Genomic DNA, 24,614 nt, shown 5'->3' on the forward strand with positions numbered 1-24,614 from the left:
TAAACAGGTGCTTCCTGTCCTAAAGCCACCCATAGAACTACAAGTGTTGCTGCCTGTTTGGAACCCAACGGCAGAACACAACAAGCACAGACATAAAAGGGCCTATTACATGTATAAGAATATCTTTGTGCACTGCTGACACACCCCGCTCTGTTCTCATGTAACAATACACCATTGCATGATAAGAATATAATCTGACCGACATACGTCAACAATCACACACACCACAGGCAACATCTTACTATCTAAATAAAAAGTCTTCCCTCGTATGAAAATCTATATTGTGGACAGGTGCTTCCCGATATGCACCTATTGTTTATTAGCAATCGAGGAGGCTGGAAAATCATGTCCAATTGTTACTGTTATTATTACCTGCCTCCCGTTTATCCTTTGCCCACCCCTCTCCACAGTGCAGACAGCCAAGTAGCATCTTTATACATGGCAAGGCAGCTCAAAAGTGATTACACATGATGGTTGACCAATACTGCCTAGCACCCAAACTGCCCAACAACAAGCTTTTACAATAGGAATCCATAAATGAAGTGGACACATGCTGGTATATCAGCATACAATTGAACTTTGCTGTCATCTCCCATCTCGCTATTAGGCACTATCAGGTATGCAATATAAGGGCATGACTGACCATGGGTTTATTTGAAGTCTTTTTGTGAAGGTCGATTTGAAAGCGCACATTTGTTTTTCTTGCAAAATGTTAGACTTTCAACAATATTAGGCTGTAAAACAAAGTACCCACCTCATTTTTCTTCTCTGAAATATCCAATGAATTTACAGCAAAAATGACCTCCCGAGCACCGATATACAAAACCTCCTTGTCTTCGCTTAGTAACAATGTGGAATAGTTAGAGATGCCAAGCTCCTGGAAGCGGGTTAAACTTACTTCTGCAAAAAAAAAAAAGTTGCAATAAGAACAGTCAAGGGTTAAATCAGTGAATCTGGTTTATTCAAATTATGACTGTACTCTTTCAGAATGACAAGACCATGTAAACACACCCAAGAAAATGCCAAGGCTTCACCGCACTGCTGCGAGTATAGCAAGCCACCGCTGGCTGTCAGCAGCCAAGCCACAGCCTGTGATTCTGCAGACATGGGACTCCTGTCCCATCCATCCTTCAGCCTTTCTGCACCCTAAGCACACTCCTGACCATGAAAAGGGTTAAGATGAAATGGAGTCCTGAACAAGACAGCAGTTTTTGCCCACTGCTGATGATCACCTGTTTTTTTTTTTTTGTGGTAAAAAGATTTGGTAGAGGCTAGAATCCACAGTTTCTCTAGGCCCTATGCAACTGCCTAGGTTTGTCTTGTAGATGATCTTGTGGGCAGCACGGTGGAATAGTGGTTAGCACTCTCGCCTTGCAGTGCTGGGTCTCTGGTTCGAATCCCAGCCAGGTCAACATCTGCAAGGAGTTTGTATGTTCTCCCCATGTCTGCATGGGTTTCCTCTGGGCACTCGGTTTCCTCTCACATCCCAAAAACATACTGATAAGTTAATAGGCTTCCCCCTAAAAATTGGTCCTGGACTACGGTATGATATATACACTACACGATACATACAGACATATGACTATGGTAGGGACTAGATTGTGAGCTCCTCTTAGGGACAGTTAGTGGCGAGACAATATGTACTTCGTACAGCGATATAGATATATAGATATATATTTTTTTTTATTATTAAAATCTGTTTACTCCCGACTATGAAGGAATGATGCCTATTTTCCAAGAGCAGACCCTTTATCATGTACGTTCTGAAAAATACTCATTAGGGTACTAGGTCTTTGTAAATTACCTTCAACCCGAAGTCAAAATAAACTAATGAGAAACAATTATATCTATAGTCCTAATCCTAAAAAGGACTTTCCCAGAATCAGAGTACCTTGTATTTAAAGGTTATCTCTCACACAAACCATGAACTTTTTTTTTTTTTTTTACCGATTCATGTCCTCTAGGCCCACATGCAATTCACTTTTTCACCTGAGTTTTCTCCTAGGAGATAATTTTTCATCTTTGAATTTAAATAACTTTTCAGCACGCTGCGATAGAAAAAGTACCAAAAATCAGGTGAAAAGTACTACCAAAATTTTGAGTATTTGCTTGCTTGTGGTTTAAAAGGCAATTTATTTACAAGTTGTGAAAATATCACCTGGGAGAAGACTCAGGTGAAAAAAGTGAATTGTATATGGGCCTCTGTTTCCTACAGTCAGACTGCAGAGAAACCCATTTAGAGCTCTGAATCCTTAACTCTTACAATGCATAAAAAGAGCACAGTGACAGATGAAGTTAGCTTTTCAGATTATAAAAATTCTCAGCTCAGCTGTCCAGACAGCTTCCTGAGTTGCATTATCAGTCAATTATTTTCTTACTGGAACAAGGAACTTAAGTTTGCACGGTTTCTAGTGAGATACTTCATTAACCCCATTTAAAGAGACACTGAAGCGAAAAAAAAATTATAATATGATGATTTGTATGTGTAGCACAGCTAAGAAATAAAACATTAAGATCAGATACATCAGTCTAATTGTTTCCAGTAAAGGAAGAGTTAAGAAACTCCAGTTATCTCTATGCAAAAAAGCAATTAAGCTCTACTACTTTCAAAGTGGTGAGGGCTGTTATCTGACTTTTATTATCTCAAGTGTTATTGAACTAATTACTTTTCTTCTGCCAGAGGAGAGGTCATTAGTTCACAGACTGCTCGGAAAGAATCATTTTGAATGCTGAGTGTTGTGTAATCTGCACATATTATAGAATTGTTCAATGTTAGAAAAAAACACTGTATACCTGAAAATAAAAATATGAGAATATTTTCTTTGCTGCTAAACTTCTAGTAATCATTCATAGTACACAACCAATTAAAGGGACTCCGAGCAGTGCAGAAACTATGGAAAGATGCATATCATTTTAAAGCTCTCTTTCTCCTCTTTCCAATGATATATAAACCGCCGCCCTACGCCTTTTAGTTTTCACTATTTTCGTGATTGAAATTGCCGCGGCCGCGATTTCAAACGCGAAAATAAAGAAAACTAAAAGGCATAGAGCGACGATTTAGGTGTCGCCAGAAAGAGGAGAAAGAGAGCTTTAAAATGATATCCATCTTTCCATAGTTACATTGTATTACACAGGACGACACTTTCCCCAGTGTCAGCAACTCCATTCAGCAGAAAAAGTCGGCCTGTGTAATACAATGTAACTATGGCAAGATGGATATCATTTTAAAGCTCTCTTTCTCCTCTTTCTGGCGACACCTAAATCGTTGCCCTACGCCTTTTAGTTTTCTTTATTTTCGCGATTGAAATCGCAGTCGCTGCAATTTCAATCGCGAAAATAGCGAAAACTAAAAGGCGTAGGGTAGTGGTTTATATATGATTGGGAAGAGGAGAAAGAGAGCTTTAAAACGATATGCATCTTTCCATAGTTTCTGCACTGCTCGGAGTCCCTTTAATTATATCATAATTTTTTTTTTCGCTTCAGTGTCTCTTTAAAGTGTGAAAAAAAGAAAGAAAAAAAGCAGCGACCACTAAAAATCCTAGTTTGTAAGCCTGCAAGTGTCATGTCAGTCTGCCAGACAGACTTGCACCCTTTGACGTGTTTTGTCACAGTAGCGGATTTATAAGTTTGGGCATCCTAGACAAAATGCTTGCCAAAATAAACTATTCTGGATCTAAAGAAAAAAAAAGCTTTAAACAAAGTGAGCAAGTATTTAGGAGCAAATGGCACTGATGGCGACTATTAGGTAGATTATGCCATCTTCTCAGACTGACTGCGTATGGTTTCATTTATAGTAAGATTAGAGCTAAACTGGCAAAGTGGAAGTTTTCAATGCTGATTCATATTCCACAACCCAGAATGAGCTGGATGGAAATTCCAGTTGCAAATTTACCACTGATGAGGAGTGTCTTTCTTGTACAAAACATCCAAACACCCAGTGAAGTTTATGGCATCTTAGGGATACTCAGGGCCATACTACCCACAAGGCAACCAGGGCAGCTTTGCCTCAGGCCTTATGAGGTCTAATGGCAATGAGGGGGTGCACCATGGGCTTTCTGGAAAACTGTGTTGGGCCTACTGTGCTGCAGAGTTGCGAGCTGAGGTATCTGCCCAGGCTCCAATGATGAGATACTCAATCCTCTAGAATCACCACCTTCCTCATCACGCAACATAACGTCAAACATGGCAGTGGGGCAGATGGAGGAGGGAAACCGGACAGGTTACCACTTTTATCACACTCTGCTGCAGCTAGTCCTTGCTCTGCATGGGACAGTGAATGGTCTTAACCTGGTTTCGCTTCAACTGAAAAGAATATGGAGGCCGACAACTAACTCACGTTAAATATTCCAGCTGTTAGGCTTTCATGTAGGATCAGTTCACATTATGTCCTCTGCCCTGCATTTTACAGCAGGAGGCAACAGGGCACATGTGCCCTAGGGGCCCTTTCACATATGCCTGTTACAGTCTGCAGCATGTTTTTCTATACAAGGTACTGCATTGTCATTCGTTTGATGAATAGCTTGACTCCGCTCTGGAGTGGCAGCAAGCCCTGCTAGGGGGTATAGTGCACCCAACAATATGAACGCTGTATCGCTCTGGCATAGTGTGAGCCCAACCTTAAAGGAAAACTGTAGGTGTTCAGGGGAAAATGAGTTAAACTTACCCGGGGCTTCTAATAATCCCCCGCAGACATCCTGTGCTTACGCAGCCTCTCACTGATGCTCCGGCCCCGCCTCTGGTTCACTTCTGGAATTTCAGACTTTAAAATCTGAAAACCACTGCGCCTGTGTTGCTGTGTCCTTGCTCCCGCTGATGTCACCAGGAGTGTATAGCTCAGGCCCAGTATGGTCTGTGCCTGCGCAGTACGCTCCTGGCGATATCAGTGAGAGCGAGGACATGGCAACGCAGGCGCAGTGGTTTTCAGATTTTAAAGTCTGAAATTCCAGAAGTGAACCAGAGGCAGGGCCGGAGCATCGGTGAGTGGCTGCACGGGAACAGGATGTCTGCAGGGGACCATTACAAGCCCCGGGTAAGTTCAACTCATTTCCCCCCCCCCCCCCGACCCCCTACAGTATTCCTTTAATCTTCTGACTTGTAAAGAGAGGCTAAACCATACCTGAAACAAGCAAGTACCCTGTACTCAGAACACCATACCTGCCACCATGCTGTACAGCATTAACTGAGAAAGTATTGGAGGCAGAAGATCAGCACAACACTTTAAAACAATAGGCAGCCAGCAAGGCATCTTACATACTGCACAATTCAAGTTTGCTTTAAGCTACCCATATACAATCACAACAGTGACTGCCTTTACCCAATATACAAATGTATTAGCTAGGGCATGCCATATTAATTTGTTACTGAGCAGTACATATAAAGAACAACTGAAGTGAGAAGAACATTGAGGCTGCCATATTTATTTTTAAACAATACAAGTTGCCTGGCAGCCCTGCTGGTCTGCTTGGCTGCAGTAGTGTCTGAATCACACCAGAAACAAGCATGCAGCTAATCTTGTCAGATCTGACAATGTCAGAAACACCTGACCTGCTGCATGCTTGTTCAGGGTCTATGGCTAAAAGTATCTGAGGCAGAGGATTAGCAGGATAGCCAGTTAACTGATATTGCTTAAAAAGGTAATAAATATGGCAGTCTCTATATCCCTCTTTCTTTAGTTATTCTTTAATGCCAGCGATTTCAGAGCTGTAGAATCAGTACACAAATCATTTAACTCTGTCACTGCCAACATGAATGTTAAGTTTAAGTTTAAAGTCTATAGCAACGTTATGAGCAAGCTTATGTCTTTGTAGGTTAACAACTGATGAAAAAAAAATATTTAACTGTGAACGACAGCTCTGGATAGAAAAATGTTTGGAGTGAAAGCAGCCCTTCTGAACAACCTATGCAGAAGAGTTGTTGTTTGAATTGGGTCACTAAGTTCAACCTGATCATCAGTAATTCAAGCTGAAATGCAGAAACCCAAAGACTGAAACGTTCGATCCCTTGATATCAGCATTTAAATGATGGAAAGCTGATATAAAAACAGTCATCAGTGGTAATTCTCCAGCTCTTGTATAGAATCTGCATGCATCTCCTGCATCAACCACAACACTGGGACTAAAGCTGTGTACACACTTGAAAGATTAATGAAAGATTAGAGACCAATTTTACCCCCTTCCATGTAGTATGAGAGCCATACTCTACACGGTCTATTCTATTGAGCTGAACTCCCCATCAGATAAAAATCTTTGCAAGATGCTGCACACAACGATGCTGTACACATTCAAAAGATCAGTATCTGCAAAAGATCTGTTCCTGCAAAATGCATTCATAGTCTATGATATTTGCAGATCTTATACACACCTTGTTTAACAGACATTCATCTGCAGATCAGATCCACCAGGATGGATCTTCAGATCTACAGATGATTGTCAGATCTGCAGATGAATGTCTGTTAAACAAAGGGTGTATGAGATCTACAGATATCACAGACTATGAATGCATTTTGCAGGAACTGATCTTTTGCAGATACTGATCTTTTGAATGTGTACAGCATCTTGCAAAGATTTTTATCTGATGGGGAGTTCAGCTCAATAGAATAGATAGTGTAGAGTATGCTCTCGTACTACATGTAAGGGGGTAAAATTGGTCTGTGATCTTTTCATTAATCTTTCAAGTGTGCACACAGCTTAAGCAGACCGCACTGAAATCAAACAGACCACTAGACAGATAGCTTTGTCCCCTTGGACAATCTAATTTTGTGTACTGGTACATCTGAGATCAATGTGCAGTTACATTTAATCTGCAGGGAAAATCAGCTGAATTTTTCCTCATTACTCCTTCACACATCTGAATCTGGCAATAAAACACCTCTGTGATCCATGTGCATATAGATATGTGCATATGTGCATAGAACACAATAAATGATTAGTTTAGCAGAGCCTCACCAGAGGAGCTGGTGGGCACTAAAAGAATACAGTAACTGATTAGTTTAGCTGAGCCTCACCAGAGGAGCTGGTGGGCACTAATAGAATACCTCACCAGTGGCGAGGGCTCACTGGTGAGTCGGAGCGTCAGACTGGCTAGGTTCGGCAACTAAGAGGCAGATACAGTACAGAGTCAGAAGGCAAAAGAGTAGTAGGTAATCAGGCAGGGATTCGGAAACTAGATCAGAAGGGCAGAAGTACAGAGACGAATAGCAAATAGCAGAGTCAGAGGTTAGCCAGAGTCATACACAGAATATCAAAAATATACAGTAAACAATCTCCTAGTCTTGTGTGAAATCCCTGGTTTCCTCTCAGATCAAAGCACACCGGAAACTAGTCTAAGGTCTGAGCGCTAGCACATAAGTATTCACAACCGCAGACTTGTTGCGAATGAGCAGAGACGGCTTAAGAAGCAGAGGACACCTCCAAGCCGCGCCCACTCCAATCAGCCAAACATGAGCGGCAAACGTCTGCTCTGACGTCAGCCGACCAGCGGGTCAGCTGACGCGCCTCCTCCCAGCATAAAGGTCCTGTCTACGCGCGCGGCTGTGCGATACAGAAACCTTATGTGCAAATGACAATTCCGTCCTCGGCGTGCTAGACGCAGAGGGAACAGAAAAAGACTGAATAGGGAACCGAAGCGGCTGCGGAGACACCCTGCGTGCCCGCAGCCGCATATGTTACATCTCTCTGATTGAATCTGATTAGAGAAAGATCTGTCTGCTGCCTATACACCACAGGCCAATTCCTGATCAATTTCATGCTGAAATCTCTCAGGAATAGTCAGTCTGCCACATTGCCGCTGTTCCCCCCAGTGTATAAATGTACATGTATGTGTGCATTTATACATTACCTGTCCTGTGTTGCAGGTCCGTCTTCTGAATACACAGCTCCTCCAATAGCCCTATACATGGCGCCGGCGGCGTGTATGGGGCTAATGGAAGAGCGGAGGAAGACGGACGGGCACCACGACAAAGGTCAGGACATATACATGTACATTTATACGCTGGGGGAACAGCACCGGGGGTTTCGTAGCTCGTCCAGATATTGCTCACAGTTCTCACAGCACACCTGATGGACCATGAAGGCCCAACATCTTGCAGCGTGCCCGATTCAACATGCTCGGCCCGCATGGTCAATCAGGCATGCACTCTGTGGCACAGATTTTCATCCGATTTCATAATTATCAAAGCAGATGGGCGATTGTCAAGTAGCTAGATGTACGGGTAACTAGACTGAGCAAATCTTGAGACTTAAATAATGGGAGCCTTAGAAAATACTTGCAGTTATCGTAACAAAATGGAAAATATATTTGGGAAGCAAATTGCCGGCAATAATGTTTACAACTAAATATGGTGGCAAGGATTATCAGAACTGGTATAAGCAAAATTGGTCATTTCAAGGTATCACAGCAAGGACAAAGGAGAAAACAAACAAACAAACCAAAAAAAAACCAAAAATAAATAAAAATAAAAAAGTGGTCAGTCTTTGCCATACTCCTGTGCCTTACAAATTATCCAATTAGCCTGATTCAACAGCATGGTAAATAATTTAAGTGCTATGCCTGCCAGCCAGCCAAGCAGCCAAATAATAGCAAAAATAATAATAATTTTTTTTATAATCATTATTATTGTAATAAAAAATTATGTTGCGGGACAGAATCAATACTGGCATTCTCCATAGTAGCATTACTGCAGAAGACAGGGCCCTTTGATGTACAGTACAGACCAAAAGTTTGGACACACCTCATTCAAAGAGTTCATTATTTTTATGACTATGAACATTGTAGATTCACACTGAAGGCATACAAACTATGAATTAACACATGTGGAAGTATAGTACATAAGCAAAAAGTGTGAAACAACTGAAAATATGTCATATTCTAGGGTCTTCAAAGTAGCCACCTTTTGCTTTGATTACTGCTTTGCACACTCTTGGCATTCTCTTGAGCTTCAAGAGGTGGTCACCTGAAATGGTTTTCACTTCACAGGTGTGCCCTGTCAGGTTTAATAAGTGGGATTTCTTGCCTTATAAATGGTGTTGGGACCATCAGTTGCGTTGTGGAGAAGTCAGGTGGATACACAGCTGATAAGTCCTACTAAATAGACTGTTAGAATTTGTATTATGGCAAGAAAAAAAAGCAAAGAAAAACGAGTGGCCATCATTACTTTAAGAAATGAAGGTTAGTCAGTCCGAAAAATGGGAAAACTTTGAAAGTGTCCCCAAGTGCAGTCTCAAAAACTAAACGCTACAAAGAAACTCGCTCACATGCGGACCGGCCCAGGAAAGGAAGACCAAGACTCACCTCTGCTGCGGAGGATAAGTTCATCTGAGACACCAGCCTCAGAAATCGCAGGTTAACAGCAGCTCAGATTAGAGACCAAGTCAATTCCACACAGAGATCTAGCAGCAGACATCTCTAGAACTGTTAAGAGGAGACTGTGTGAATCAGGCCTTCATGGTAGAATATCTGCTAGGAAAACACTGCTAAGGACAGGCAACAAGCAGAAGAGACTTGTTTGGGCTAAAGAACACAAGGAATGGACATTAGACCAGTGGAAATCTGTGCTTTGGTCTGATGAGTCCAAATTTAAGATTTTTGGTTCCAACCACCGTGTCTTTGTGAGACGCAGAAAACTGATGGTCTCTACATGCCTGGTTCCCACCGTGAAGCATGGAGGAGGTGTGATGGCGTGGGGGTGCTTTGCTGGTGACACGGTTGGGGATTTATTCAAAATTGAAGGCATACTAAACCAGCATGGCTACCACAGCATCTTGCAGGTGCATGCTATTCCATCCGGTTTGCATTTAGTTGCACCATTTTTCAACAGGACAATGACCCCAAACACACCTCCAGGCTGTGTAAGGGCTATTTGACCAGAAAGGAGAGTGATTGGGTGCTGCGCCAGATGACCTGGCCTCCACAGTCACCAGACCTGAACCCAATCGAGATGGTTTGGGGTGAGCTGGACCGCAGAGTGAAGGCAAAAGGGCCAACAAATGCTAAGCATCCCCGGCACTCCTTCAAGACTGTTGGAAGACAGGTGACTACCTCTTGAAGCTCATCAAGAGAATGCCAAGAGTGTGCAAAGCAGTAATCAAAGCAAAAAGGTGGCTACTTTGAAGAACCTAAAATATGACATTTTTAGTTGTTTCACACTTTTTGGTTATGTACTATACTTACACATGGTAATTCCTAGTTTGGATGCCTTCAGTGTGAATCTACAATGTTCATAGTCTTGAAAATAAAGAAAAACTCTGAATGAGAAGGTGTGTCCGAAATTTTGGTCTGTACTGTACAACACCACTCACTGTCAGACATGCACCCTCCATCACTGCAGAAGGCCGCTACCAATAGTAAGTAGTACGGGAGAGAGGCACTGAGAAACCTGGATGCACCAACGCTGCCATGGAGACGACAATGGTTCTGACTCCTAGCAGGTTCTTATATAGATACAGGTTCTTTTGTTTGACATTCTGTTTAGAACATTAGCCATTTATGGAATCTGACCCAATACTGGGTAGCACAAAAATAGTTAAAGAATCAATATCTGGTACATTAATATAGATCTTTTCCAGACTGAAAAGGGTATGGCCACTTTTACATGTCATGTGACTCAACGAGGCACATGTCAGCACTGCCAAATAATATTACTTCAAATCGAGCAATCCTTGCATAGTGACCTACGACCTTAAAGGAAAATTATACTGTCTTTGGATACTAACAGCATTGTAGACTCTTCACATTATTATAAACTGCAGGAAGAGTCTACTGTAATAAGGAAACCCTGTGTAAGGGAGGCACAAATGTAAAGCAAATAAGGCTGCTCACACTCAAATACAAACTACAAAAAACATTATAATTAAATGGATCTTTAAAAAAGGTAAAAAAATTGAAATCTACTATATTTTGGGTTAAGGTTTAGTACTCGCTATACACAGGAAGAGGTTAAACAACATTATACACAAAGATCTCAAACAAGCTCAAATATATAATTATGCATTGGAGTCACAAGAGCAGCTGTTAGTGGAATAATCAGAAGAAAAATACTACATTTAAGAGGCGTCATATCACTGAGAAATCAGAGATGCCAACAGTGAAAGTGTGATTTAGCGCTACTAATTAATCCAAGCAGCAATTGGTTTCCCTTTACCTGGTTGTTGCCACGTGATCCGGGGCTCTGGAGCAAACGCTGCAGCTTGCACTAGCAGACACAGCAATGTGCACAGGCCGTGTGCAGCCTTCTCAAATGCCATGCTATGTGTAAGCAGACCCAGCTGTTCAGAACACAGTGAAAGCCGTCCAGTAGACGAGCTAAAAAGGGGTAAACCGTTCCAACAGAAGCATGTATGGCCCGCTGTCGCTAGTTCTCACACTCAGGCGAACACCACAATGTGACTTCAAGCCGAGGTCCTTCCTTTATTCATCATCTGAAAAAAAAAAAAAAAAATAGGAAGTTCTATTTAAGTCATACATACAGACAGACACACACACACACACACTCTGTGGTGAATGTGGAAAAATGTTCTCATACATGTCAAGTTTCAGGTTCCTGACGTTGCCTGTAAAGTCATTCTCAAATTATAGAAGGTCCTTTGCTATATTCTGCAGGTTTACTACTCATTACTCATGATATGAAATAGAAAGATTCAAGAACATGTGGCTTGCAGTGACCCACACTAATCTTTACCTCAACAGCAGTAAATAGCTGGTTGGCAGATTTGTGGGATGCAGTAGTGTTTCAATGTTCAGGAGTACAGACTAATCAGCAAGCTCATGGTGAACCAGAACTCATTGGAGTGTGTGAGGGGCTACCATGGTCCAAAAAGCCCTCTTACTAAAATGCTATGGAAAACAAAAGTTTGCTTTTTTTTAAAGCAGAAAGTATTTGCAATAATTCAGATTGGAGTGAGCTCCGAAATGTCTCCTAGTGCATCACTGCTGAATGTATGCAAATTAACCATTGATGCTCTTGGAAGCTAGCCACACCTCCAGATCCGCTGGAATGCAATGATGTGTCAGCTTGTTATTTGTACAGTTTGTGCCATAATAATCCAACATGCACACAGACACAGTCTGTATGCATGTTGGGGGGAGCTAAGAGAGACCAAAACGTTCTGGATGTGTGCCTGGCTTTTAGGGGTATAAAGCAATTTGCATATTTGGGAGTGGATGCATCATGGGAAACCATATTTGGTCAGTTAAAGCTGAATTATAGCAAATAATTTAAATTCATATAATTCAATTTAAAAACATGTAAAACTTAATTTTTATGGCAGCAGAAACTTGATTTTCAAGACTTTAGTTCAACTTTGAAAAAATGCTACTTCCTCTTTCTGCCCATGAATGATGAGGCAATAGTGATGCCACAGAAACACTGGATAGTCCTGACCATTACTTCATTCAAGCATAGGGAAGTGAGAGGATTCTGGCCCGTCCCCACATTACAGAAACATGCTACAGGCAAGAGGATTTACAGAAAACTGAAAAAAATCCCATTCACAGTTTCAACTTTGATCATGTTGAAGTGTGATGACTGGATTTGATAAGTTTCTAGTGGCAAAAAAAGGCTGTTGTATTTGGCGTACCTGTAAATTATCCCATACAGGCTTTATGTTTAGGTCTTTGTCTACTTGTTGTAATACAGGTATCATTGTACTGTTCTCACTGACCTGTAGGTATGCGGTATGCGAATTCTGATGGCTCTGCCATGCGAATTTTTTCTGCACAGAAAACCGCAAAGGAATCCTGACAAGTGGAAACAGTCCCATTCACTTGTATTGCTATGCGAATTTGCATGCGAAAAACGCATGCAAATTCGCGATAGTGGAAATGAGCCCTAATAGAAAAAAGGAATGGGACACATGCATGAACAGTTCAATTTATTGGGTTTGTGAAACTCGTGCATGCTCGGTACAAATGCAGTAATTCACAGCCAGTGCCGGACCTTGGCTGGAGATTGAAGAGCTCTTCCATGCAAATAAAATAGACTACCCAACAGTTACATAAAATAAACACTGATAGCAGGGAATGGTAGGGACACAGGGATAAAGGTTAAGTTACAAGGTACAGCACAACAGAATTACATTATATCATGTGAATTTAGGTATGCTTTAAATTGCTCTATAATATCAGTGTAAAGGAAACTATAAAATGGAGGACTTTTATAATAATCCGCCACCTTTGCCAGTATACTTGACACACACCTTGTTGTGACCCTTCTACTTAGCCAGCATCCCCAGCAATGTGATGCTTATGTCACTGTAGTTGGGCTCTCGCCATCAATCACAGGCAAAGGGAGATCTGTGATGTAATAGCACTAACTGTCACATGACTGGGAAACCTGGCTTATACGTTCCGGTGCAACTGGCACTAGGGAATTCTCAACAGTATCTGATCAAAGCAGCCTTTCTAAACTTTTACCTTTTAGGAACCCTTCAAAAAAAATAAAATTGAATCTCAGGGAACCCCTACAATAAAGGAAAGGAGTGGATTTATTTTATGGTAGGATTGGTCAAAAGTGGGTAAGGCTAAAACACTTTTTACTATCATAATGGTCCCCATTCCATGATCCACCTTTACGAGCCACGCATTTCATGCCCTCCATTATTGCACTCCCCATTATAGTTGCCCGGCGTAACCTTTTTTCCTCTTTCCTCTTCATCTGCTGAATACACATCCTTAGTTCTGGCATCCCACATGTTTATTCATCCCCAATGTAAGGGGTGTCATTGTGTCAAGGAAACGACACCAGTGATGAACAAGTAGGAAAACTAGAATTCAGGATGGGCAGAAAATGAGTGAAGAGGACATTAAGAAGTTACATTACTTCTAAAAGTTCTCAACCTGCCAGCTAAGGCAGCTTCCCTCAAAGGGGAAACATGCAAGGGAACGCCTGCAAAGTCCTCAAGGAACCCTGACTGAGGATGACTGGGTTATAGATGGATACATCAATCCAAGCCTGCACTGCATGCGGATTATAGAAATTCATCACTGTGACTGCAATGAAATACGGATCTTAGTGGCTGAATTTGTGCATCTAAATATTTAATACCATAACTGCAAGGAAACAGGAAACAAATGATTTCAAAGTGAAGGTATGGTTTTATCATGTTTTATTGCTGTACTTAGCATTAAACACATTTTTAAAAATTGATTGGCACCACACTGAATATTACAAATAAATGCTTCACTTTGGAGATCCAGCTGCTGGTTTGAGTTGTAGGATCTTGAGATCAGAAGAGACTTATGTTGCAATGGAGACATATCCAACAGTACAAAATCTGACTATGGCTTTGCACACACTTTGTATTGTACATTATTGCCTGCTGTCTGTAATGATCAGTCTGAGCAGCATTTGTACAGAAAAGCAGCTGGAACTCATAAGAAAGTTCCTGTGCACATTGGATGAGTGTCTTTCATCCAGCTGGTTTCCCAGAAAGAGGCCAGCAATGTTGGGTGGGGTGAGGGTTATACCGTGCACCCAGAAAGTATTCACATCGCATCACTTTTCCCACATAGCCTTATTCCAAAATGGCAACGTGAATTACTTGAAATTTTTGCAAATTTATTAAAAATAAAATAATGAGTAAATAAGTATTCACTGACTTTGTGTGAAGCAGTGTTTAAGCTTCGTGGCACTTTCTTGCCTGGAGTGACAAAATGGCTAGAAACGGCCCTTCAATGTGTTGCACTGCCTACTAGTACTACATCCAGTCACTCACTGCATCTTGCATGAAATATTCCTATTCTCTTCCTCATGAAGAGAACAAAAATGGCATCAATACTACTACTATTCAATTAAAAAAGGTTTTATACTTCGACTACACATACATACAGTAAGCTTTTATACAAATGGGCAAGCCCATTTAAAATGCCATCTTCTTGGAGGAAGCTCGGTATTAAACACTTTTTTACAGCAATCTAGTAGATATAGCAAACGATAAGCTATCTCCTTAGCTAGCATATTTTTCTTTGTCACAGAAAGGAAAAATTGTCCGGAATGATGTAAAAACAGTGACGAGAGTGCAATGCACTGGGCATATCACATAGCACTGTTCAGCTATCACTTAACAAATGGAGCGTCACACCTAAGCGTCTAAAAATCAACACGCAGCTTCAGACTGTTCAGACTCTGCTAGCTGAAGTTTTACACCATTTTCCATGTATATTTCGCACAGCTGTGAGTGACAAGAACGTCAGGACTGCAATGTCTGAGATTTCTATCAACCACTAATAATTTTTTAATACTTAAGGCTTGAATCCACTGAGGGCACTGTTGGAGAGTGATGTCCATTATTAGAATAGACATGGTACTGGTGCTAAGCAATGGTAACACAGTATGGCATGGAAAGTAACGTAATCACATGTTAACCTATGACACGGAAATGCTGCATGAAACTTATATACTGGTCATTCAGCAGGTTTTTCCACATGGCCCAGCACACATGATGCATATTATTAGCTCAGAGAGCTTATTAGTGTAATTTCTATCCCTGTATGCTGTAGCCTTGTCTCTTACAGCTCTCTCAATGTGTGCAAGGAAGTCTCTATAGTCAGAACTAATAGGTGTCGCATTTTAGGATTTGGAGATTATCATACGGACCAGTATAACAAATCTGCAGATAGAATATACCAAGCAGCTAACATGCTTAACAAGTTCCATTGAAACATGTGATAGACGTTACAGTGGAGCGAGAAACTTGCTGCCTTAATCTTTCTGACCCTTACATAGTTTATTTGGCATTCTTCCCCCGAAATGCTTTTAAATTGTATTACCTAATTGTATTTAAATGAATGTGTCCACGCTCCCAGCGCCTAGGCATTCTGATTTCCATGCTGCAAGTGTTCATGGGAGCTAAGCCTGGGGAGGAGGAGGCTTTTGCTGAAGCATGCATGAGATTTTAGATGCAAGGGGTGGAGAGGGGAGTGGAGTTGTCACAGGCTGAGGGGTGGAGATGCAGAGCAGCTTGGCTGTGTAAGGACGACAAGCAGAATATGGCTGCTCTCATTGTATCACGGGAAGAAATGATTATATACTGTTGAAGCGGTTTGCAGCTAGATTTGCTGTGGTGTAAACCATCTAAACTTTAAGATAGACAAGTTACTTGCAATAGTTTTACATCTCGGACCCGCTTTAAATGACAGTGCAGAGTACAGCACTCAGACTATTTGCCAGCAGTGCTCCAGTATCTCTAGAGTCCGTCATCTAGCCTACCTATAGAGATTCCAGAGGTCTCCGAAAATCTGGCTGAAAGTAAACCTGAATTGTCCACGAACAAGACTTTACTGGAATACTAAGTTCTTATTTTAGTTAAAACACTAGGTTTGAAGCCTCACTGGCAGCCCTACTGTTCGTTACGATTACCTAACTTGAACTTAATTTGTCTCTCCTATCAAGAGTGTTTTCCACAATAAAATTATGGTACTCAGTAATAGTGAATGTGATGCTATTGTGATTGTAATAAATAAATGGTGAGAGAAAACCTGCTAGAGGCTTTTTGCACACTACATGCGATCCCGATTTGCGATTTTTAATCATTACTGCATGCTGAGTTTTTCTTTTGATAGCATCCAGGGAAAAATCGGAATCGCAAATCGGATTTGCAGTGTGCAGGGGACCAGAAGTGTTTAACAAATCCACCATCAGGCCCCCTGCACACTGCAAATCCGATTTGCGATTCCAGTTTTCCCTGGATGCTATCAACAGAAAAAAAAAATGCAGAAAAAAAAACGCAGCATGCACTACAGATTAAAAATCGTAAATCGGAACCGCATGTGGTGTGCAAAAGGCCTTAAAGTGTTTGCTGGTGATCTAGTAAAAATATACTGTATAAGGAAACCAAGAATACAGATGAAAATTAATATTTTCCATCCTATTGGTATATATAAATTCTCTTAAATCGGATAGTGAAAACAAATCCTACAATACTCGCCTCTTACCAGCTCAGTAAGATACACACCTGCGTCTGCAACAGAGTCCCATGTAATCCCTACAATGGATTAGAGATGATCAATAGGCTACAAATAATAAATGAGTTGATGCAAAGTTTTCATGCTACTTTTATGGAAATTTAAGCAGTGTGAAAATGGACAATTCGAACATGGCGCTTCTGCATTGGTCCATTTTTCAGGCTGAATAAACAAACATTTGCATCAATTTGGATTTGTGTGTGTGGTCCATTTTCGAGCTACATAAGTTTGCATTATTCTGTATCAACTTGGAATTATTTGCAAGGTATTGAGGTTTCATAACAGATGTGGGCAGAATCACACGATTCACCATTTTACCAGCCCAAAATTGCTATTAAAATGTGATACTTGCCGACATTTTATTAGGAATCATCATGAGGATTACATGAATCAGGAAAATGCAGCTATTCTGCCTTTCCAGTTGTGAAATTTAGCAGGATATTGTAAAGTGAATCTAATGTTAAAATAGACTGAGGAGATAAACGATGGCATCTACTCCTAAAAATGACTTTTAGATATCCCTCAGTTTATGTTATGTTTAAAAACATTAAAGAGAAAAAGTTTTGTTTGATAGTAGTAAAAAAAAAAAAAAAAAAAAAAAAGTCTGTCTAGCATGTCATCACTGAGGTAACAGGTTTGAACCATTTACCTTTTTAATCTATCCCCTGATAGAAGCCCAGTTATTGGCTAGAAAAGTATTTTATGGCTGTCCTGACGGGAGAGTCACTTGCATTGCTGAATATTTAGGGCCCGTTTCCATTAGCGGCTGGATGTGATGATCGCATCGCACAATTGTCCATTTACAGAGAGATTGCTCCCACACAGGATGGGTATGTGTAAAAATACACCCCAAAACACATTATACTACTTCTTCTGAGTACGGCGATACCACATGTGACACTTTTTTGCAACCTAGGTGCGCTAAGGGGCCCAACGTCCTATTCACAGGTAATTTTGAGGCATTTGTTTTCTAGACTACTCCTCACGGTTTAGGGCCCCTAAAATTCCAGGGCAGTATAGGAACCCCACAAGTGACCCCATTTTAGAAAGAAGACACCACAAGGTATTCTGTTAGGAGTATGGTGAGTTCATAGAAGATTTTATTTTTTGTCACAAGTTAGTGAAAAATGACACTTTGTGAAAAAAACAATAAAAATCAATTTCCGCTAACTTTTGACAAAAAATAAAATCTTCTATGAACTTGTCATACACCTAACAGAATACCTTGGGTGTCTTTTCTAAAAAAGGTGTCACTTGTGGGGTTCCTATACTGCCCTGGAATTTTAGGGGCCCAAAACCGTGAGGAGTAGTCTGAAAACCAAATGCCTCAAAATGACTGTTCAGGGGTATAAGCATCTGCAAATTTTTATGACAGGTGGTCTATGAGGGGGGCGAATTTTGTGGAACCGGTCATAAGCAGGGTGGCCTCTTAGATGACAGGTTGTATTGGGCCTGATCTAATGGATAGGAGTGCTGGGGGGGTGACAGGAGGTGATTGATGGGTGTCTCAGGGGGTGGTTAGAGGGGAAAATAGATGCAATCAATGCACTGGGGAGGTGATCGGAAGGCGGTCCGAGGGGGATCTGAGGGTTTGGCGGAGTGATCAGGAGCCCACACAGGGCAAATTAGGGCCTGATCTGATGGGTAGGTGTGCTAGGGGGTGACAGGTGGTGATTGATGGGTGTCTCAAGGTGTGATTAGAGGGGGGGGAATGGATGCAAGCAATGCACTGGCGAGGTAATCAGGGCTGGGGTCTGAGGGCGTTCTGAGGGTGTGGGCGGGTGATTGGGTGCCCGCAAGGGGCAGATTAGGGTCTAACCTGATGGGTAACAGTGACAGGTGGTGATAGGGGGTGATTGATGGGTAATTAGTGGGTGTTTAGAGGAGAGAACAGATGTAAACAATGCACCTGGGAGGTGATCTGACTGTGGGCGATCTGATGGTCTGAGAGAGGGGGGGGGGGGTGTGATCAGGAGTCCCCAGGGGGCAGTTTAGGGAATTTAAAAAAAAATAGCGTTGACAGATAGTGACAGGGAGTGATTGTTGGGTGATTAGGGGGGGGGGGGGGGTGAATGGGTGCAAACAGTGATCTGGGGGGTGGGCAAGGGGGGGGGGGGGTCTGAGGGGTGCTGTGGGCGATAAGGGGGCGGGGGGGGGGGGGAGATCAGTGTGCTTGGGTGCAGACTAGGGTGGCTGCAGCCTGCCCTGGTGGTCCCTCGGACACTGGAACCACCAGGGAAGGAGTCAGCCTGTATAAATTGCTAGCACACATTCTGCAACTTTCAAGAACAGACCCAACAAACAAACTTAAATCACCACTTCAGCTCCCAAAACAATGCCACAGATACTACCCTGTACAAACATGACCACAGTATAGCAATCAGCTATGGCAGAGATGCACATTCCAGCTCATGGCTGGGGACCACTTGACATACCCCTCGCCCATCAGTGGGCCTTAGACCAAAATGAGAGAACTACTGAACTTAGAGCACATTCATTATGGTTCGTTGCAGCGTAACAGCTGCTCTGTAACATGGCTTGCCGCACTGCAATGCACCAGAAATGCGTTCAGTGTTGCTGGTGCGTTGCTGTGTAACGCAGTGAGCATTGTAACACAAATTGCGCAATTGCGCAAATAACCCGTTTTAATGGTTACAGTGAAGCATACTTTTCATTGACTTATGCAACGTGCATGTAACGTACTGCGCCACATGTCTGGTCCGTTGAATTCCTGCTGACACAGGGAATGCAACAATCACAGTGAACATGGCCTAAAAGATGAAATCTGTCTGTGAACTCACTGAGGATACAAGTTAGCCACAGCCAAGACGGATCCCTTTAATAAAAAAAAAAAAAAAAAAAAAAAAAAAACACCCAGTATTATAAGGGTTGCTTGTCACCTTCTCTCTGTATGGCCAGATATTAAAACTGCATTTCAGATAAAAATACTAGTTTTTAAATAGTGAAGATTAAAAACCCTTTCAGGGAATTCTTATTTCCTGTGCCAGTGGTTCTCACTTCCTGCTCCAGCGGATGGAGATTAAGTGATTAATCAACAGAAAGTAATTAAACCTTATTGCTTAGCTAAAGAAATTGTTTTTCGAGCCCCATTGGGTTTATTATGCCATTTCCCAGATCTTCCCATCTGAAATTTCACTTCAGTTACCATCCTGAGACATCTTCACCAGGGTCACCTTCAGCAATAAATGACTAAAGACCTGCAAAAAATTCCAAGTTGCTGCTTCATTTGAATGATCCGGTTTCAAGCTGCATTTATTTGCATATCATTTTTCCATAGGTCTACATCAACTCCGATTTGCATATCATTGACCATCCCTTCTCTTCACCATATCTGAAGAAAGGGCTAGAAGACTAGCCTGGCAAAGCTTCCCTTTACCACTTTTAGGCCTCTTTTCCACAGACAGTTGATCGGCAGTGAAATGCCTCTCAAACTCTCCCGACTGCCCGCTGCTGCCTGGCGGTCGCCTGCTGCTGAATGGGGACTGCTCGCTGAGCCCTTTTCCACATACAGCTGAACTGCATGCTCAGTGAGCAGTTACCAAGCGGCAGCAAGCAGTTGCAAGAAGTTATGAGAGTTGGACAGTCTTTTCACGGCTTATGGAAAAGGGCCCTAACAAAATTTGGCTGGAGTTTCACTTTAGCATTACACAAGAATCCATCACACCTTTGAGATGGACTTCACTCTAATTAGCCCTACCAAAATTAAGTCTTTCTGGGACAGACTAATTGCTATTAAAGCATCTAGTACAAATCAATTTTACTTTCATTAGTCTAAAAAGTAAAGAGCTGGTGTCAAACTATGCCATGCCAGTGAGGCTGAAATCTGGTACATGCATATTAAACACTAGCTGGCTGAGCTGGTCTTTGTCCTGAATTACTAAGCAGGTCAGCAGCTCACATTTCTCTAGCATCCATTTGGCAGGACATTTATCATTCTCTTTACTGAACAATTGTACTTCGATACCAACAAGCACGAGGAAACAAAGGCTGACTAAATCTGGGCTGCCATCTCCCGTACGGCTTGTTGCTAGGAAACCTTTCACCTCTTAAGCAGCCTGTTGATGCTCATCATTTATTAAATTCTGAGCAGCGAAAGGAAACTAGCAAATAAATGCACTGCAAATTCATTAGAATTTAAAGCAGTAAAATAAATAAATATCATATGCAATTCACACATCAAATACTGCTTAAGGGGACTGAATGAAACTTATTCACAAAACGTGGAATAAAACTAGCAGTATCTGGGTACAAATTAATAAGTGCCATGTTGGGAAAATACATTCCTGAAAAAGGGTTTTACCAACCTAATAGACATTCAGATATGTGGCAACACGTACATATATTATACAAGTCTATGGATTTACAGAGCAAATACAACCTGTATCTACTGTGTAAAGAGCATTCTTGACGTCAACCAACACATAGGAGTTTGTAACCACAAGCATGTCCACAACTCTTACCAGAGCTGGACAACAGAGGAACAACAGTCATGTTATAAGTGGTCCATTGACCTCTACAGTGTCACAGAGGCCAAGTCTGAGCCCCACTACAGTTCTCACCAGAGACAAAATGGCTGCCAGATCACATGATTCTGATTGACCGGGTTTTATTTCAGAGGGGTAACAGCACAGATCATTGAGTTGAGGTATATTCACTAAACTGCATTAAAGAGTAAAGCATAAGTAGTAAACAGGTTACGCACAGCAGCTAGATCAGAGGTGCCCACACTTTTGCGGCTTGTGAGCTACTTTAAACATTGGCAAGTCAAAATGAGGTGTACAATTTTAGGAGCACAATTGTATATACAGAATGGGAAATGTAGTGCAGTAGAGATCTACCATGAAGTCATTTGCGATCTACCATTAGATCGCGATCTACTTAATGGGGTTAGATGCATAAAACATTACAGCACGTCACTAATCACTTAAAATTACTAACATGCAGTAATGCTTTACGTATATAAGTAATGCACAAATGGTAACTTAACTAATGTCCCTTTGCACCTGTTATACATAATGTACAGTATATATGAATTTCAGACGATACTATCATTGTGCGCCTTAAACCCTATTAATGAGCTTAAATTCCAGAAAGGATCTGGCACCGCTGGTACGTTGCTGGATCCTTTCTGGACGCTTCACCTGTTGGTACACAGGTGTGATCCTTGCCACGCTAGTGGGCATCCAGTCATTTGAGTGCGGTTTCATTAATGAGTTTATGCAGGATTTCCGTATTGCATTACACCTTATACGGTAGTACCTTTACTCATGCCGTTTTGCCAGAAAGAACAAAAACCACCTGCAACTGCAGTAACTGTGAGCTGCCATTTTTGTGTCCTCAGATTCCATTTAGGAAAAGCTGACAGTCAGGGCTGGCGCTACCATTAAGGCAAAGGAGGGAGCTGCCCCAGAGCTTGTAGGAGCCCCCAGTGGCTACAAGAGGGAAAAAAATTTCAAATCGGCCTTATAGTTTTTGAGAAAATCGATTTTAAAGTTTCGAAGGAAAAAAGTATACTTTTAAATGCAGTAAATGTCACTTTTAGTAGCAAACCTAACGGTAGTGTAATTTTACATGCATCAAACGAAAGCGTAATAAATTTCCTGACGGGGTTTCCAGGGGGTCTATACGCAGCCGCAGCGTTTTGGCCAGGGATCGCTATACAGCCGCAATATGGCTGTATGAAGATCCCTGGCATTTTTTCCCAATTTTTTTTGTTATGTTTAGAGTGTGGGAATTTTTTTTTTTTTTTTTTATTTTGTGGGGTCCCCCCTCCTGAAACTTTTTAACCCCTTGTCCCCCATGCAGGCTGGAATAGCCAGAATGTGGAGCTCCGACCGATTGGGACTTCACACCCGGTTATACCAGCTGCAAAAAAAAGGTCTCCTAATGCAGATTTTTGTTCCGGGGTATATGTTGGGGGGGCCCCCAGGTTTATTTTGCTCTGGGGCCCCATTGTTGCTTAAACCGGCCCTGCTGACAGTAATTAAAGTAGGTGATCAAAGTACTGGTGTTGCCATAATTAAACATACAGATCCATTATAAAACACGGAAGAATCATACGGACCATTTTCAGGCAGCTCCCCAAAAATGGCAATCTGCTCTCAGATCAAAGTGAACTTTATTCAGAGGTCTAAACAAGTCAGTCTCTGATCAAAATTAAATTATACTTGTAGTTTCAATTTAAAAAACGTATGAGGCTAGATTCACAGTGGGACGTTGCGTTTTGATGCCACGTTAAAGTCGCACCGCAAGCTTACAACGCAACGCGCCCAAAAAGTGGCAACGCAGCGTTACTGTCGCATACAGCAGATACAGTAAAAAATACAGGCAATGAAAAGTATGCATCCAAGTCATTACTGAGCATGTGCAAACAGTCCGACGCAGCTAATAACGTGTATAACGCACTGCATGCAGTACTTTTACTTAACGTGCAGCGTTAGTCACTAGCGTAACGTGTGCACTGTGAATGGGGCATTGATTTTTCATTGCAGTGAGTTATTCTGCGTTAAATTCTGTTTTAATGTGCGACTTTAACGTCCCACTGTGAACTTAGCCTGAGAGTTTTAAAAGCTTTCATGTAACATTCAGTGGTACAAGAAACATACAAAAAAAAAAATAAAAAATATCACGGTAATAACTGCAAAGTTATGATTAGCACATTCATTAGAAAAAACATCACACATGATCAGACTGTCAAACTAAGGGCCCACTACACAGCTGAATCGCAAAAAATCACAAATCGCTAGCGATTTTTAAATTGCTAGGGTTGTTACTTTATCATAGAAATCATGAGAAGAATTTTCCACTATAGTGATTCGATTTGGAAAACGCAATCGTTTTCTGGAGCGATTATTAGAGTGATATTGCAATGCAAATGAAAAATCGCAATCGCATAACAGAGTTAATGAAAAATCGCAATCGCTGATGTTTGTGATGTTTGTGATTGCTAGTGGAAAAGGGCCCTTAGAGATCCAGCTTGGTTTCCCTGCACTGTATAATGTGGTGTATGCAGCCGCTGGATCAGACGACAAGCATGTGACAGAAGAGGTCAGCTAATCAGTAAAGCATGAAAACCAACAAACCTGCTTATTAGCCAGCACATTTTTCCTAGGATATCACCATCTGCCTTCCCTTCCGGTTCAAAATTCAGAGTTGTCCTGAAAGAAATAAAATATTTAAATTAGGTAGATAATAAATGGAGGCCAAACATAGCAGTTATGTCATTACAGTACAGAAAGCAGCAGTGTGTTGAGAAACAGAGTTGTAATGCATCAGCCAGAAATGGCATAGCCCCGCTACATGCCTTGGGAAGATGCCAAAAGATCAGCTTTGCTGGTAGCTGAAGAGTCCACAGAGGAATACATGCATTAAATACTTCAAGGGCTTCCAAAATAACTGCTCTCCTCAATGGCTTATTCTTTACGCTTTCAAGGAATGAATATACAGCAATGGTTTTGGAATAATTGAAGCCATTCAAGTAAATCATTCTCCTGTTCAAAATTCTTAAAAAAAACGGATATAAAATAGTTTTCCATATCCTCCACAGCACACTAAAGCAACATACAGATGCTGGGTAATGACTTCGCTCTGATTTCCCACATTCTCTAGGATATACTGTACCTTCAACTGTCCAACTA

The 24,614-nt window shown here is 41.6% G+C and overlaps 1 protein-coding gene across 6 annotated transcripts in view; it reads right to left on the reverse strand.

Annotated features, from left to right (window-relative positions):
* Nucleotides 1–24,614, reverse strand: part of SEMA4D (semaphorin 4D) — a 156,935-nt gene that overhangs the window by 81,347 nt on the left and 50,974 nt on the right. For all 6 annotated transcript variants that reach the window (XM_068237885.1, XM_068237837.1, XM_068237847.1 and 3 more), the window contains 3 exons: nucleotides 24,060–24,134; nucleotides 11,138–11,414; nucleotides 755–900 (listed from right to left, as the gene is read on the reverse strand). In XM_068237885.1, coding sequence (XP_068093986.1) covers nucleotides 755–900; nucleotides 11,138–11,240 — 249 coding nt within the window. In that variant the 5' untranslated portion in view covers nucleotides 11,241–11,414; nucleotides 24,060–24,134. The remainder of the gene's footprint in view (nucleotides 1–754; nucleotides 901–11,137; nucleotides 11,415–24,059; nucleotides 24,135–24,614) is intronic.

The sequence above is a fragment of the Hyperolius riggenbachi genome, chromosome 1 (assembly GCF_040937935.1).
Source record: "Hyperolius riggenbachi isolate aHypRig1 chromosome 1, aHypRig1.pri, whole genome shotgun sequence".
NCBI lineage: Eukaryota > Metazoa > Chordata > Amphibia > Anura > Hyperoliidae > Hyperolius > Hyperolius riggenbachi.